The sequence below is a fragment of the Cetorhinus maximus genome, chromosome 9 (genome assembly GCF_964194155.1).
Source record: "Cetorhinus maximus chromosome 9, sCetMax3.hap1.1, whole genome shotgun sequence".
Lineage (NCBI taxonomy): Eukaryota > Metazoa > Chordata > Chondrichthyes > Lamniformes > Cetorhinidae > Cetorhinus > Cetorhinus maximus.
Genome location: NC_135887.1, coordinates 45,541,218 through 45,556,543, shown reverse-complemented (window position 1 = coordinate 45,556,543; position 15,326 = coordinate 45,541,218). Strand labels below are relative to the sequence as shown.

At 40.6% G+C, this 15,326-nt stretch overlaps 1 protein-coding gene across 2 annotated transcripts in view; it reads left to right on the top strand.

Moving 5' to 3' along the window:
• LOC144684613 (carbonic anhydrase 4-like) overlaps positions 1 to 15,326 on the top strand; it is a 35,557-nt gene that overhangs the window by 413 nt on the left and 19,818 nt on the right. For both annotated transcript variants that reach the window (XM_078548620.1, XM_078548621.1), the window contains exon 2: positions 11,582 to 11,617. In XM_078548620.1, the coding sequence (XP_078404746.1) occupies positions 11,582 to 11,617 (36 nt within the window). The remainder of the gene's footprint in view (positions 1 to 11,581; positions 11,618 to 15,326) is intronic.

Below are 15,326 nucleotides of genomic sequence, written 5' to 3'. Positions count from 1 at the left end.
ACCATCTCCCTGTCTGTTTGCATTCCTCTTTCTGTCAGGGAGATTCATGAATAACTGGGAGCGATTGGTCTAACGCAAGTGTTCGGATTGCACAAAATATGCCAGAATCAAAAATCAAAAGACCCTATGACTGCAATCTGAGGACGAGAGCTGTTATTTTTCTGTGACATTATTCTCCTGTTAGCCACCCTGTGATCGGCACAATTTTAACTGTGTGGTCGCTTCATTCAGTCTTGTGTTCCTACTTTTGTGCCCTCGCTAAGTGCCCGCAGCTGCTGATTGTCAATGAGCTCACTGTGTTCATAGAGATCTGTCCGAATTGTTCACAAAGTTCACTGCAGACAGCAATGTAGAAATTCACAGTTTATGTCATCGGGTGCCTCGTCCTAATAAGTCGCCTGTCTCAATCTCCCTATAATATTAGCAGGTGCAATAACGACGTTATATATATCGTAACATAGTGTGCAGATATAAATAATGTCACGTTAGCAATTTGAGCTGTTTTACCTAATATTTCAAAGGATCAATTTATCAACATTTAACAGTGCTTACACCTGACTGTAAATTGCCACAGGATATTTAGAAAGCTATTAGTCCGGTTCCTTAATGGTTTAGCGGTACATTGTTGAACTAGAAGATTTTTTTAAACTTGAGTTTTTTTTGTTACTTTAAGAACAATACAATTGAGAAACCGAGAGTTCCACTGCGCACAAGAAACAGCGATTGTCCACTGTTATATAGCTAACCTGACAGTGAACAACACTGCAGAAATGACAAGGACTAGCTTATATACAGAGTGTACTGGTAGTACACGGAGCGAGGTGACAATGGAGTCCAGAGAGGCTGCTCCAAGTTCTCATTCCTCCTCACTTTTCCCATAGTTTGCCATCATGTTGCATTGGCAGTTTTGATTCCGAGCAGCTGTTAGCACCTCATGGGGTGACCCTTATTTCTTGTCCTGGTACTGCTGGTGCCGTGTTCGGTGCTGCAGCGGGCACATATCGATAGATAGAGGCCCGATGATACCGTTCATGCTGAGTGGGCACGGTTTTCACTGGTAACTTTAGCAGCCGAATGGTGTAAAGCCTCTCCGTTCGATCTCCTTGCATCTCGGTGAAGTGCCTCGAGATCAATGTAAATATAAATTACTTCAGCCCTGATGACATTGCACGGCTTTATTCATTGATCTCAGTCAGGCCAGAGATATCGACTTCAGTAAACCTGGGCTTGGCAAGCGGAATCGATCAGACTTCCAGTTAGTGAAGCCTGGCTTTCAGGTCCGGGGGAAGGGGGTAGAATCAGACTCTGCTGTGACTCTCTCCATGGTTGACCAGCCTGCTGCCATTCACAGTTCAGATTCACACATTGAAAATTGTCACTCAATCAAGGTACAGGAGAACTGGCGGCTTGGGGGAGCCACTGGGAGGAGTTATATGACCCTCGAGTTGGTGCAGGGGGGGAGGTTGAGAGGAGGGGGGGTGGTGGGGGGTGCGAAATATGAACCAAACCTTCCCAACACTGCAATTGCATGGTCATCAATACCTATTACACCCATACCTGAAACTATGTTAACACATTTCCAGCTCACCACGATAGCACCAAATACAATTTTTTTTTCCCGTGCTCCTGTTTCTCCCAGTCTTTTGGGCTCCCTTAGAGTTTCTACAAAATTATGTCTAGGAGAGAGTCAGTTCCTTCCAGTCCCTCAACAATGTGATGCTGAGGCTTTGTCGAGGAAGTGTATACCAGCGAACCCGAATGGCTCTCCCTTTATTCTCCCTCCCTTCCATGGCAAAACATATTGGCTGCCGCTGAGTGCAACCCAGTTTGAAGGGCCTGTTAGCATCAAACCGCTAAATGAAATAAGCTACAGATATTAAATACATAGATGCCTCCTTATGTAGCAATAAATACTACTCATCATAAGCAATTTTAACTGTGATGAGTTTTGTGATGTAACACGTTGCTATACAAATGGAAGTTGAGTCCTTTTACCCAGTCTGGTCTCTCTCTACCTCTCATCTATATATGATAGAGCCCAGGCATGTTCAGTCTTCATTAACAGCTGCAGCCTTACAGTTCTGATATCATCCTAATAAATCATTGTTGAACTTTCTCCAGTGTTTCTGTATTGTAGATAGATATTTGCAGCTGTCAACGAAGACTAAACATGTCTGAGCTCTATTCTGTGTGTAAAAAAAAGACTCAGAAGGGACCCGATAGAGATCTTTAAAATTTGAAGGGGTTTGACAGGGTAGGCATAGAAAAGATGTTTCCACTCATGGCAGAGTCCAAATATAGTGCCTATAAATGTGATAGACACTAATTAATGTAATAAATAATTCAGGAGAAACATCTTTAGTCAGGTAGCAGTGAGAATGTGGCACTTGATATCACTGAGTGGTTCAGGCAAACAACATGGATGCATTTAAGGGGAAGCCAGAAAAACAAACGAGGGAGAGAGCAATAGAGTGTATATTGATAGGGTGGGATGGAAGTAAAGAGTGGGAGGAAGCTCACATAATGGGTAAACAGTGGCATAGATGTGCTGGGCTGAACAGCCTGTTTCTCTGCTATAAATTCTACCTAAGTTATATTATGCTTAACAGTACCTAAATTTTGCTGTCAATTTTTCTGAAAGTCTTTCTTATTGATTATGTATTACTGGGGATCGTTTTCAGGTAGTGTCTTTAAATTGCTTTCCAGTTTTACATTGGTTTACAGGTTGACTCAAGTTCTTCATTCTTATTGATAGTTGGCTTAGTATTTGCAGGGACAGTCCTCCCACCTCTGAATGAAATAGAAAAATGCCTCCCCTCTGTGTAAATGTTAATTTTAAATATACAGGTCACTTTGACACTTTGAAGTTGGTACTTAACACTGGAATCTGGCCAGTGCAAAATAAGTCTTCATGCCTGTCCCTTAAATTCCTACACTATCTCTCCAAGTTCTGATACCTGTTTGTCTGAGTTCCACGTCATATTTAATTACCTTATTTACATTAGAGCATTGCCATATTGTAGATGAGATGAGATTAGATATTCCCATAGGCTCCAAGACACATTTCAGAAGGGGCTCTGTAGTTAAAAAGGAAGAATGGTTTCATAGTGGTTTTCATGATTTTGGGACATTCCAAAGCACTTTGCAACTAATGAAGTACTTGAAGTGTGATCACTGTTGTAAAGTAGGAAAAGTGACAGCCAATTTATGCACAATAAGATCTTACAAACCACAATGAGATAAAGATCTGATCATCCATTTGGATGAGGTGGTTGAAAGATAAACACTGGCCAGGACACTGGGGTAGCTGTTCTTCAAATTCTCTGTAAAATAGTATCATAAAATCTTTTACATCAACTTTGCAGGACAGACGTGGCCTCAGTTTAACGTCTCCTCTGAAATATTCATCCCCTTTCAGTATAACACTGAAGTGTCAGCCTAGATTATGTGTTCAAGTCTTTGGAATGGGACTTAAACCCACAACCCTTTTACTCAGAGCCAAGAGTGACGTCACTGAGCCAAAGTTAACATCTCAAGTTAGAATGAATGTGACTTTTGAGCTACTCTGAATGCAGTTGTTTTAGGATTGTCAAACATTTCCTGCAGCTTGACCAGAATAAACAGTATAAGCCACAAAACAGCTCTGTAATATAATAAATGAGCTGCGTTGGGAATGTTTAGCAGTGCCTTGGCACAGGACTAACAGATTCTGTGAAATAAGCTTTAAACTAAAGCATGCAGCGAGAATTTCAGGACACATACAAAGGTCAGCTCTTCAATGTCAATTCCCTGTTGCAGTCAGTGTAGGTGTTGGGTGTCTGTTCTGTGGAAGGCCAGCGATCAATATCCCATTTATAGAACAATCTACCATCAACACAAGTGCTTAAGTTGACAGCGAATTTAGCTGGTGTAAGTGAAAGGCAGTGATACCTGAGGCAGTAACTTCTTGCAGGATAACACAACAATTCAAATACTTCTATCCTTATTATTTCGGCCTTATTTAGTTTTGACAAGACTTCACTGCTAGCTTGGTAGAATATGACATTATACATGGTACTCTGGGAAATAATCATTTACTTTCCAAATGTAAAGGCATAGAGAAATTACAGCAGGTCACTCTGCATTACTGTCTTAACAATATGATTTCCTGTGGCCCATTAAATGTGAGAAACAACAAACACCTGGAGCCTTACCAGCACAAGTGCCTTCATGTTATTTGTTCATAGTTAATCTAAGTTGGCTGCTGACCTGCCTGGGCAGTTGGCTGAAAAGTGGCTGAGTAATCTGTGGACCAGTTGCCAGGTAGAAGCCATCATGATTGCAGCCAGAGAGCAGGAGGACAGCACTGATATTTAAGAAGCACCTACCCCAGGGACACACACCGAGACAAACATCAACTGCAGCTGGAGGATCATCAACTCGGTGAAAGACGCTCTTTGATCTGCCCGAAACTTGTTGGTCTTCCAGCGCAAAGAGTTGTCCCCGACCGAGTGTTGCAGACTGGCACATTCCAAAGTCCGGGACTACGTGCTGAGGGACGCACTAAAGCTTGGGGCAGCCGCCGCAAAGGCGCAATGGGGAAGGGTCGCTGTCTAAGACCTTTCTGCCACAGTGCACCGAGGGACTGGGAACTGTTTAAATCCCCTCGGGCTGTACAGTTCAAAATGAATGTCTGCAAATGATTGTAATATTCATTTATTGTATTGATGCATTTCGTGATACACGTTGTAAAAGTTGAATCTGATTGTACTTTTGTGATGGTGATTTTGAAACGGTTTGAAATGTTGTTGAAGATATTTTGTGAATAAAGTATATTTTTGCCAAAAAAAAAAAAAAATTTAAGAAGCACCTATGCATGCCAAAACATAAAGAAATAAAATGGATGAGTAACGGTAAATTGGGAGCTTCTGGATATCACAGTTGTTAGACACCTGGCAAAAGGAAAGGGGTGGCACATCTTCAGGTTTTCTTTGTTTTGGGAAGGATAGCAAAGGAAGGGAAAAATGTCATGTATCAAAAAGTGTTCATATGTTGCTGAGGCACTGGAAATTGACTGTTTTTGGGTGCAAAACAAAAACAGAATTACCTGGAAAAACTCAGCAGGTCTGGCAGCATCGGTGGAGAAGAAATTAGTTAACGTTTCGGGTCTTCACGACCCTTCGGTAGAACTGAGTATAGTTACTATACTCGTTGCTCCCAGTTCGGTCTCCTCTACATTGGAGAGACCAAAGGTAAACTGGGCGACCGCTTTGCAGAACACCTGCGGTCTGTCCGCAAGAAAGACCCAAACCTCCCCGTCGCTTGCCATTTTAACACTCCACCCTGTTCTCTTGCCCACATGTCTGTCCTTGGCTTGCTGCATTGTTCCAGTGAAGCCCAACACAAACTGGAGGAACAGCACCTCATCTTCCGACTAGGCACTTTACAGCCTTCCGGGCTGAATATTGAATTCAACAACTTTAGATCTTAAACTCCCCCTCCCCCCATCCCCACCCCGTTTCTCCCCCCTCCCTTTTTTTTCAATAATTTATATAGATTCTTCTTTTCCCACCTATTTCCATTATTTTTAAATCTAAAACTAAAACTTTGTTAGTCTTTCCACCCCACCCCCACTAGAGCTGTACCTTGAGTATCCTGTCTTCCATTCTTAATTAGCACTTTTCTCAGACAATATCACCACCTTCAACACCTCTTGGATCCTTTTGTCTGTGACATCTTTTGATTATCTGCTCCTATCACGGCTTGCTTATCTCCACAATCACCACACCCTCAACTTCTCTCTCCCCCCCCCCCCCGCCCCACCTTAGACCAGCTTATATTTCACTTTTCTCCTAACTATACTCAGTTCTGCCGAAGGGTCATGAAGACCCGAAACGTTAACTGATTTCTTCTCCACCGATGCTGCCAGACCTGCTGAGTTTTTCCAGGTAATTCTGTTTTTGTTTTGGATTTCCAGCATCCGCAGTAGCTTTTAGCTTTTTGTTTTTATCTCTGTTTTTGGGTGCATCTGGAAGGTACAAAATAGAGCCTCTATAGTAGGAAGATGTTACAGGACACCAACAAATAAAATGAAGCTGGGTGTTCTGCAGGATCTCATTAAAAAGGGTGAATGCTAAGGCCACATTTGTAATGATTTGGGATTTTATTCATCCTGGGATTTGCAGTGGGAACAATCTGTATGAATGAGGCAGTTTTTCTGAAACATTTCAAGAATCTTTTCTTAAACAGCAGGCGAGGAATCCCCAAAGAAAGATTGGAGGGAGGTGGGTGAGAAAATATTGGTTTTGCTTTTAACCAATGAAGCAAGAATAATAATGTTGGAGTAAGCGAACATTTGGTGTCTGATGTTCACAAAGCTGTTAGTTTTTAGGTTGAAATGATGACAGGACAGGTGAGAACAATTAAAAAATGTGCTTTGGAAAAACAAACTTTGAAAGGATGAAGTATTGTATGAAAAGAGTAAAATGGGAAGATTGTTTACGGGTTAGATGTAAAAAGAAAATGAAGCACCTAAGGAGACATTTTTTAAGTTGCACAGACTATATACTCCAGGAACATAGTGAGGTGCAAACAGGAGAGTAAAACCAAACTGAAGGAAAAGGTAAATCATGGTTGCATTAAGGAGAATGAAAAAAATAATAAAATCCTGAACGTACAAGGGAAGGGACAAAATAGATGAAAACTATAAAATTAATCCAAAGAAGGTAAAGGAATTGACAAGCGATTCAAAGGAGGGACATGAGGGGAATATATTGAAAAGATATCTTGGACCCAGAAAGAGACTGAAAGAGAGAGAGGGAGGTATGGCACTAGCGATCACGAGAGAGGGGAAAGCTTCTAGGATTCCAGATCCTGATTGTTATTCAATGACCTCAGCTGAAAAGAGAATGTAAAATCTCCTGACTTCACCCCTGCCTCATCAGCTTTGTTACCTCTTGATTAAATTTTTCCAACACTATCCTGGCTGGCCTCCCATATTGTACCCTCCATAAACTGGAGGTCATCCAAAATTCTTCTCCCTGTGCCCTTACTCACATGAAGTTCTGTTCACCCATCAACCCTGTGCTCACTGACCTAAACTGGCTCCCGGTCAAGCAAAGTTTTGATTTTAAAATTCTCAGTCTTGTTTTCAAACCCCTTCATGACCTCGCCCCTCCCTATCTGTGTACTGCCCTCCAGCCCCACAACCCTGTAAGATATTTAATATGGGTCTCTTGAGCATCCCCAATTTTAATTGCTCCACCATTGGTGACTGTGCCTTTAACTGCCTAGGCCCAAGGCTTTGGAATTCCCTCCCTAAATCTCTCCACCTCTTTAGCTCGCTTTCCTCCTTTAAGGCATTCCTTAAAACCTACCTTTTGACCAAGTCATCTTTTGTTTCAGAATGCTCTCGTGAAGCACCTTGGGACATTTCATTATGCTAAAGGCACTATATAAATTAAGGTATTGTTTTATGCAGACACAGGTGCACACAGAACTGGGCTGGCCTTTGATAGCTTCCCTAAGGCCAATAGTCACCATCAAATACAACCATATAATAATGAGATGAGAAAGACGTCAGGGCCAATTTTGGGATTTTGAGAGGGAGAAAGGAGGAACATAGCTTACACCAAAAACATATAAGCAAGCTTACACCAAAAACATATAAGCAACATGTTCTCAGTCTCCTAAGTGCTTGAGCCTGTGCTACCTAAACTCAGACAGGAAGAACAATCACTTTGATAAGCTAATGAAGGACTAACTTTCTTATATACCCCAACAAGACATACAGGAAAGGAGGAACGATAAGCAGTGGAAAACTGGGAAGGAAACCACATTCTGAAAGACTTTAATTATTGTCCAATCTTGTCACTAATTCAAAGTGATTATAGCACCATTCCAATTCACTCACATCTATCTTGTGAGAGATCTCTCTTCTCATTGCTACATTTCAGTTACTTGATTGACTGGCTTTTCAATGTCAATCATTTTCTATTTAGCAGAGACAATAAATTAGAGACAATGCTTAGGCAGATTTGATTGTAATCCATGCCAATCCTGCACCAATTCTGTTTAGCCTGCCTTTACTTTGTTCAGTCATTAATAGTCAAGCATGAGATAGAGCAATACTGCAACAATTAGGTAACATAATTTACAGAAGCTTTGCTGGGTCCTGACACAATATGAAAGTTAGCCACAACATAGAACATGTGAAAACCTAAATAATTGATGCTCTTTGACAGACAATCTTTCACAGTCTGTGCCAAGCCTTGGATATAAATAGTTCATAAATAAATAGTATTGTTCTTATGTAAATATGATCTGTGTTTTAGAGCAAAGAAGAAATTGTTTTAAGATACCCGAGTACTTTGATGTTGAATGGTTTTCAATTCTTTGTTGCAGCTGTCAGCAGAACCATTGCCAGATAAAATGTGTGCGTATTCATCTGTGTGTATTTGTATATGTGTGTGTGTCTTTAGATAAGTATTCTTCTTGGAATGTTATCAATTGGGATGTAAATGATGGAATATCTCACATATTTTGATTGTACCTTTCAAAAGGAAAACAGATTTTTTTTGTGGTGTGGGTAATGGAAGATTTCTTGAAGTGTGCTGTGGAGTTCAATTACTCCATGATCACTGAAAGGCACTGTTGTATGAGACCTCAGAGGAATGTAGTCTCAGATTGGGAGAGTGAGGTTCTCTTTCTAACTTGCATTATTTAGTCGCTCACTAATTTTCAAGCAAGTGAACTTTTAAATTATAAATAAGTGCCATGTTTTTATTCAAGTATTGGAAACACACTTGACCCAGTTTAAAAGTGAGCTCAGCCAACCAGTACTTTTCATTATTATAGTTCTCGCTCTTTTTAAAAAAAAATTCCTGTTGTGAGTATTTTCCCTTGGTGCTGCTTATTACCGTGTAATACAAGCTGGCCTGGTTTTCTTTCTTTACCTTTCTTTCTTTCTTTACTTTTCTTTCTATATGTTTTTCTGTTTATCAAGAAATCCAGTTCAAACCTCCATTGTAGACCTCAGGAAAAGTCTCCCTTTACACAATGTAACTGAAACTGACAATTATTTAATGACCATATGAGCAGAGCATGGGCCACACAAAACTCTGAAAGCATTAACTGGTAACATAGAAGGGATTGGTAGGACTGTGCAGCAATAAGCAAAAAGGAAAACACAAGCTGTAAGATTAAAATGGTAATTTATAAGTATTGTGAACTTCTGATCCAGAACTTTTCACAGAATCTAGTTCCAGCTGATGTAATGGGTGATATGCCCATAATTACCTGGCCATATCATATTTGGAATGGTGCTGGCTAATCAGAGCTGGGTCATTTGGCTCAAATTGAAATAAGTCTTTCAGATCCTGTTATTTACCATTTCCTCACTTAAAATTGGGAAGCATTGAACAATTACTAGGAAATCTTGCAATAATGCAACTTGGCAATTCTGCTGGTTGTAACTAAATCGGTGATATAAATGGTGTATTAAAGTAACAAAACTCTTTGAGGCTTGGTCTTTTCTTTCTGTTAGGTGTCGAGGGAACTATCTGAAATTTGACAGACAGCATGTTTCAGTGTGCTGCTGGCAGCAAAGCTGAGGCCACGTAGATCTGCTCCACTGGGCAGAATTTTCCTGGCCCTGGTGAGAACCTGGGGACCCAGGAAAATAGTGGGTAGCCAGGTCGGGATGGCTCCCTGATGTACCTTCCGCTGCTGGGAAGGTGACACGCAGATCCACAGCCAATCTGCACATTTAAGGCCCCAGTTAGAGGCCTAGGGAGCTCACCAGCATTTTGCTGGCGCAGGAGCAGCATTGCGCAACAAGGGGAGGGCACCAGCTAAATGCAGCACGCTGATTGGAAGGGCCAGCCCGCTTGGCTGCTCTATAAAATTTAATAATTTTCATCCCTCCTGAGCGGACCTCCATTTTGAGGCACCTTCACATTCTCCTACCTGCCTCAGCAGCGGTCACCTCTCCCAGTTGGGCTGCTGAGGTTCTAGCTCTACTGACCCTGTGAGTGGACCGACAACATTAGGTGACCACCCCACTGTCCTAAATAGCATGACGAACTTAAGGAGGTGGCCAATTAAGAGGCCTGGTTCCCCTGGTGTGGCTTCTAGTGAATTCAGGCTTGGGATCCACATTTGGCTTTGAAATCTGCGTGGAAAACCTGTCTATTGCCCCATTACGAGAGAAGAACGTTTTGGGGGGGAATCATCCAGAGGTTACTTTTATACACCTCTTAGCAAATTCCAGAGACAGGGAGCAGGACAACCACTTTTCCTTTCAGGAATGGTGCAAGGTCAGGGGAATCCTGTGGAAAGAATAAAACATTTTTTTAGCAGCTCTTGTGGCCTTACTCTGAGGCAATTTTGGAAATCAGGCATGATTGTGATGTTTAGCTGTTAATTCAACTTGTGCATTTAAGGCCATTTCAATAAATGGGTGGAATAGTAATTTTAGTAACTGTTGAAGTCAATCAAAGGGCACTTGTAACCGCTTTCCGTCTACTGTGTATAAAAAAAAATTAAAGACAGGGAAGTTCAATTGTAGAGGCATGGAATTGAGAAACAGGAAGTTATGTTAAACTTTTATAGAACCTTGGTTAGATCACTCTTCAGAGAACTGTGTACAATTCTGGTTTCCACATTACTAAAAGGATTTAAAAAGCACTAGAAAAGGTGGAAAGGCATTCGAGAGGACACCAAGGAGGTTTATAAGGATGTAACCAGGGATGAAGGACTTCAGTTATGAGGAGAGGTTTGAAAATCCAGGACTGTTCTCCTAGGAACAGAAAAAGTTAAGAGGTGACCTAACAGAGGTTTTCAAGATGGTGAGAGATTTTGAATTATTTGAAAAAAATACTTTCTAGTGAGTGGGTCACTAAGTAGAGGCCATTAATAGTTAATTCTTTGTGTGTACTCACACTACAACTGTAATGTTGGTGGGAAGTGGTTTTTGCTTTATAAAAATGCTAAAGGTGTTGTGCAAATCTATGGCCTGAACTGATTCTTGACTGAACAGAAGTGTGACTTTGGAGGGAGCCTCACACTGCATCGCTCAAGAGTTAATTTAGCCTGGATTCTGAGTTTATATTCCACATTCTTGGCACCAATCCACAATGAAACTGTTTTGCATCAACACTGGTGTAAGTGTAGCATTTCACTCTGTTTTATTTGTATTTTTATGCAGAAACAATACGTATAAAATCTGAGGGTAAAGCAGCTGTGGTTTATTAATCTTTTGGTGATTTAGATGATTTAAAATATAATTTTAACAAAATGGATGAATAACCATGATACTCCTGTTTTAAAGTATGACAGAATAAGCTAATTAGAACAATTCTTTCTGTACAAGGTTCTGGTCACCACTAAAGCTCAACATAATGAGCCCAGTGCATTGTGTTTTAATTGTACAGAAAGGTTTCTGAAATTAGACTTTATTTGAAGATAGTTGTAAATTTTTTGAGGTTTCCAATGTATGATTGGGATTCTTAGGTTCAAAACCAAATTAATAACTGTAGAATCTTTCAAATTATCGGAGGCAATTTAAGACATACACTAATTGTTGTGTTCTGCTCTTGTCCAGGTGACTGGTGCTACAACATCCAAGATATCAGCTGTGGTAAGGAGTTAAAGTCACTTTATTTGCTGGTAGTCTGCATGCAGGGGTATGTTGCCTACTACAATGTCTTTTCCATCAAAAATATTTTTAATGTTCACGCACTAACATATTGCTAACAATTTCCAGATTATTGTTATTCACATTGACAAAGGAAAGATATTGTAAGGAAAATGTTGACAACAGCTTGAAAAATAGTCAAAGAGGGACCATCAAGGTTTGAACTGAACTGTACATGATGCTGATTTACATGACAAGAATCAGTCAATTGTGTTGCTGTTGTTTATTTAGTGAATATTTTCAGTATCATCTAAGAGTATCAAAATTTCATTCATGACAAAAATAAATACATTTTGATTTCATTCATTGAAGAGGCTTTTGAGATAGATTATGATATGCATATAGATGTCTGTTTTGTTTTAAAAAGTGTTTAGTTGACTAGCTCACATGATTTTATGACTCACTTATTCTCATCCTAGTTTACTCTGTAAAGCTCTGGCTTTACTAGCCCATTTTGTTTTGCTCTGTCACAAGACTCTGATTAGCAATACTGCAATCAAGTTAACCCAGCACAATGTTTCAGCTCCAGGCTATCTTGTTATTGTTTTTACAGCAACAACATCTTGCATTTGTATAGCACCTATAATATAGGAAAGCATCTCAATGCTTCACAGGAATATAATCAGAGTACAACTGGAACTGACGAACAAAGGAATAGGTGATACATGGATGACAGAGACTGAGGAGAAAGTATAAAGATAACTTCTTAATTTTGAAGTATTTTGTCAAGTAATAGGGAAAATAATTGCGCATCTGGAGAACCAATATAAGCCACCATCATTCTAATGTCAAACTTGCATCATATACAAGATAACCAATCAGTTCAAACTTCAACTGCCTCTTCAGTTTAGCTTAACATGAAGTTGCTGTCGTCTTTTTCCTTTTCAATACTTTTCCTGTCTTGATAACAACCTGGAAATGATTGTGAGCGATGTCAATGTACAGACAATTTGTGTTAGTATCAGATTCCTCTTTCTGCCAGTTAAATCAAGGCATTAGTTAAATGAAAATCAACATGTTAAGACCTCCATTAAGCTAGTTGAAAGAAGAATTTGATGCAAATATGTACAAGAGTTGTACCTCACAGTGATTCCCAGGCTGATGACTTTCCAGGGGTAATGCTCAAGATCTTGTGATCTGCTGGTAATGATGAATAAAAAATAAAACTCCACCTCTAGCATGCAGTCATGTTAAAGCTCCTGAGGCACAGCTATCATCCGCTTTAATATACTTCTGCAATATTTGTCTATTTTGCTAAAATTGAAATAATTTCCCTCAGTTGGGAATTAAATCCTTCAATGCCATAACTAATGAGATGCCCAATTACGATTCTAATCAATTGAAATGTAAATAAGGAGACCATTTTGCCCCATCACTTCTGTACAATTACCAGTTCTGTTGCTAAATCCAGCTATCTACTTGAGTCACATTTTCCTGTTCTTTCCTTGAATCATTTAATATTTTTCTTCAATTATTTAACTTCTTCTTAGAAGTTGTAAACCATCGCCTCTTGCAAACTCTGTAATTGACTTTTGTTTTATTAAGCTCAGTGTGATTTTTTGGATTATGAATAAGTAGCAATTAAGTACCCCAAAGCGCTTTACAGCAGTTTAATTACTTTTTTTGAAAGTGCAGTCACTGTTGTTATCTAGGGGAATGCTGCAGCCAATTTGTTTGTATCAAAGTCTTTCAAACAACAATGAGATAAATGGTCAACTAATCTGTTGGCTGAGGGATAAATGTTGATCTGGATTTCATGCTCTTCTTCAAATAATGTTATGGGGCCTTTTACAACCACTTGAAAAGGCAGATAATGTCAAGGCTGCAGCATGTGGGAGCTCCTGGATTACATTGTGATCCAGGGCAAACACGTCTGCAGTAAGTGTCTGCGGCTCGAGGAGCTTCGGCTCAGAGTCATTGAGCTGGAGGCTGAGCTGCAGACACTGTGACGCATCAGGGAGGGGGAAAGTTACCTGGATGCTTTGTACCAGGAGGCAGTCACACCACTTAGGACAGGGTCTTCTGAGTTGGTCAGTAGTCAGGGACAGGAGGGTGTGACTGCGAGTGAGGCAGATAAGGAGGCCCAGTGGGCAGTAGTGCAGGAGTGTGAGCCTCTGCAAGTGTCCAATAGGTTGGAGGTGCTCTCAGCTTGTTTGGATGAGAGTGGAGGCTGCAGGGTGGATGGGCAAACTGACCATGGCAGCATGGTACAGGAAGCCATCCAAGTGGGGGGGGGGGAGCAAAATGAATGTAGTGGTAGTAGGGGACAGTATAGTAAGGGGGATTGACATTGTTCTCTGTAGCAAGGAGTGAGTGTCCAGGTGGCTTTGTTGCCTGCCCAGTGCCAAGGTTCAGGACACCTACTCGGGGCTAGAGAGGAACTTGCAGTGAGAGGGGAAGGGTCAAGTGGTTGTGGTCCATGTAGGTACCAAAAACATAGGCAGGATGAGGAAGAAGGCTCTGCATAGTCGGTATGATGAGCTGGGCACCAAATTAAGAATCAGAACCTCAAAAGTAACAATTTCTGGATTATTACCTGAACTATGTGCAAATTGGCATAGGACAAATAAAATTAGAGAAATGATTGTGTGCCTCAAAGACTGGTGTGGGAGAAGTGGGTTCAAGTTTGTGGAGCACTGGCACCACTATTGGGGAAAGTGGGATCTGTACCGTTGGGACGGACTATACCTGAATCATGCTGGGGCTGGTGTCCTCGTGAGCTGCCTAACTAGGGAAGTAGAGAGGGTTTAAAACTGAATAGTTGGGGTAAGGGATAAATTTGGGAAGATGTGGTAAATGAAAGAGTAGAAACAAGGCAAGAGAGAATTAATATGGGAAATGATAAATAGACTGTGATAGGAAGGGACAGAGAGTACAAATCTAAGAGTAAATCTGCAGATAAGACTAGATGCTACAAAAATAAAAGATAAAAACTAAAAGCTCTGTATCTAAACGCACATAGCGTTCGAAACGAAATAGATGAACTAATAGCGCAAATAGAAATAAATAAGTACGATCTGATAGCCATTACAGGGACATGGCTACAGGATGACATAGATTGGGACCTGAATATTGAAGGGTACGTGACATTTAGAAAGGACAGGAAGTTGAGAAAAGGTGGAGGAGTGGCTCTATTAATTAGTGCTGATATTCGCACATTAGAGAGGGACGTCCTAAATTCAGGAAACCAGGATGTAGAAGCGGTTTGGGTTGAGATGAGGAATGATAAAGGCAAGAAGTCACTTGTGGGAGTGGTGCACAGGCCCCTTAATTGTAACTGCACAGTAGGACAGAATATAAAAGAAGAGGTAATGGGAGCTTGCCAGAAAGGTACAGCAATCATCATGGAGATTTTACTCTACATATAGACTGGAAAAATCAGATGGGCAAAGGAAGCGTAGATGAGGAGTTCATAGAACGTTTTCGGGATAGTTTCTTAGAACAGCATGTTCTGGAGCCAACCAGAGGGCAGGCTATAATAGACCTGGTATCGAGCAACAAGGTAGGATTAATTGATAACCTCCTAGTGAAGGCGCCCCTAGGTACCAGCGATCATAATATGATTGAATTTTACATTCCTTTTGAGGGAGAAGTGAGTACGTCCAAGACTAGTAGTTTAAACTTAAATAAGGGCAATTATGAGGGCATGAAA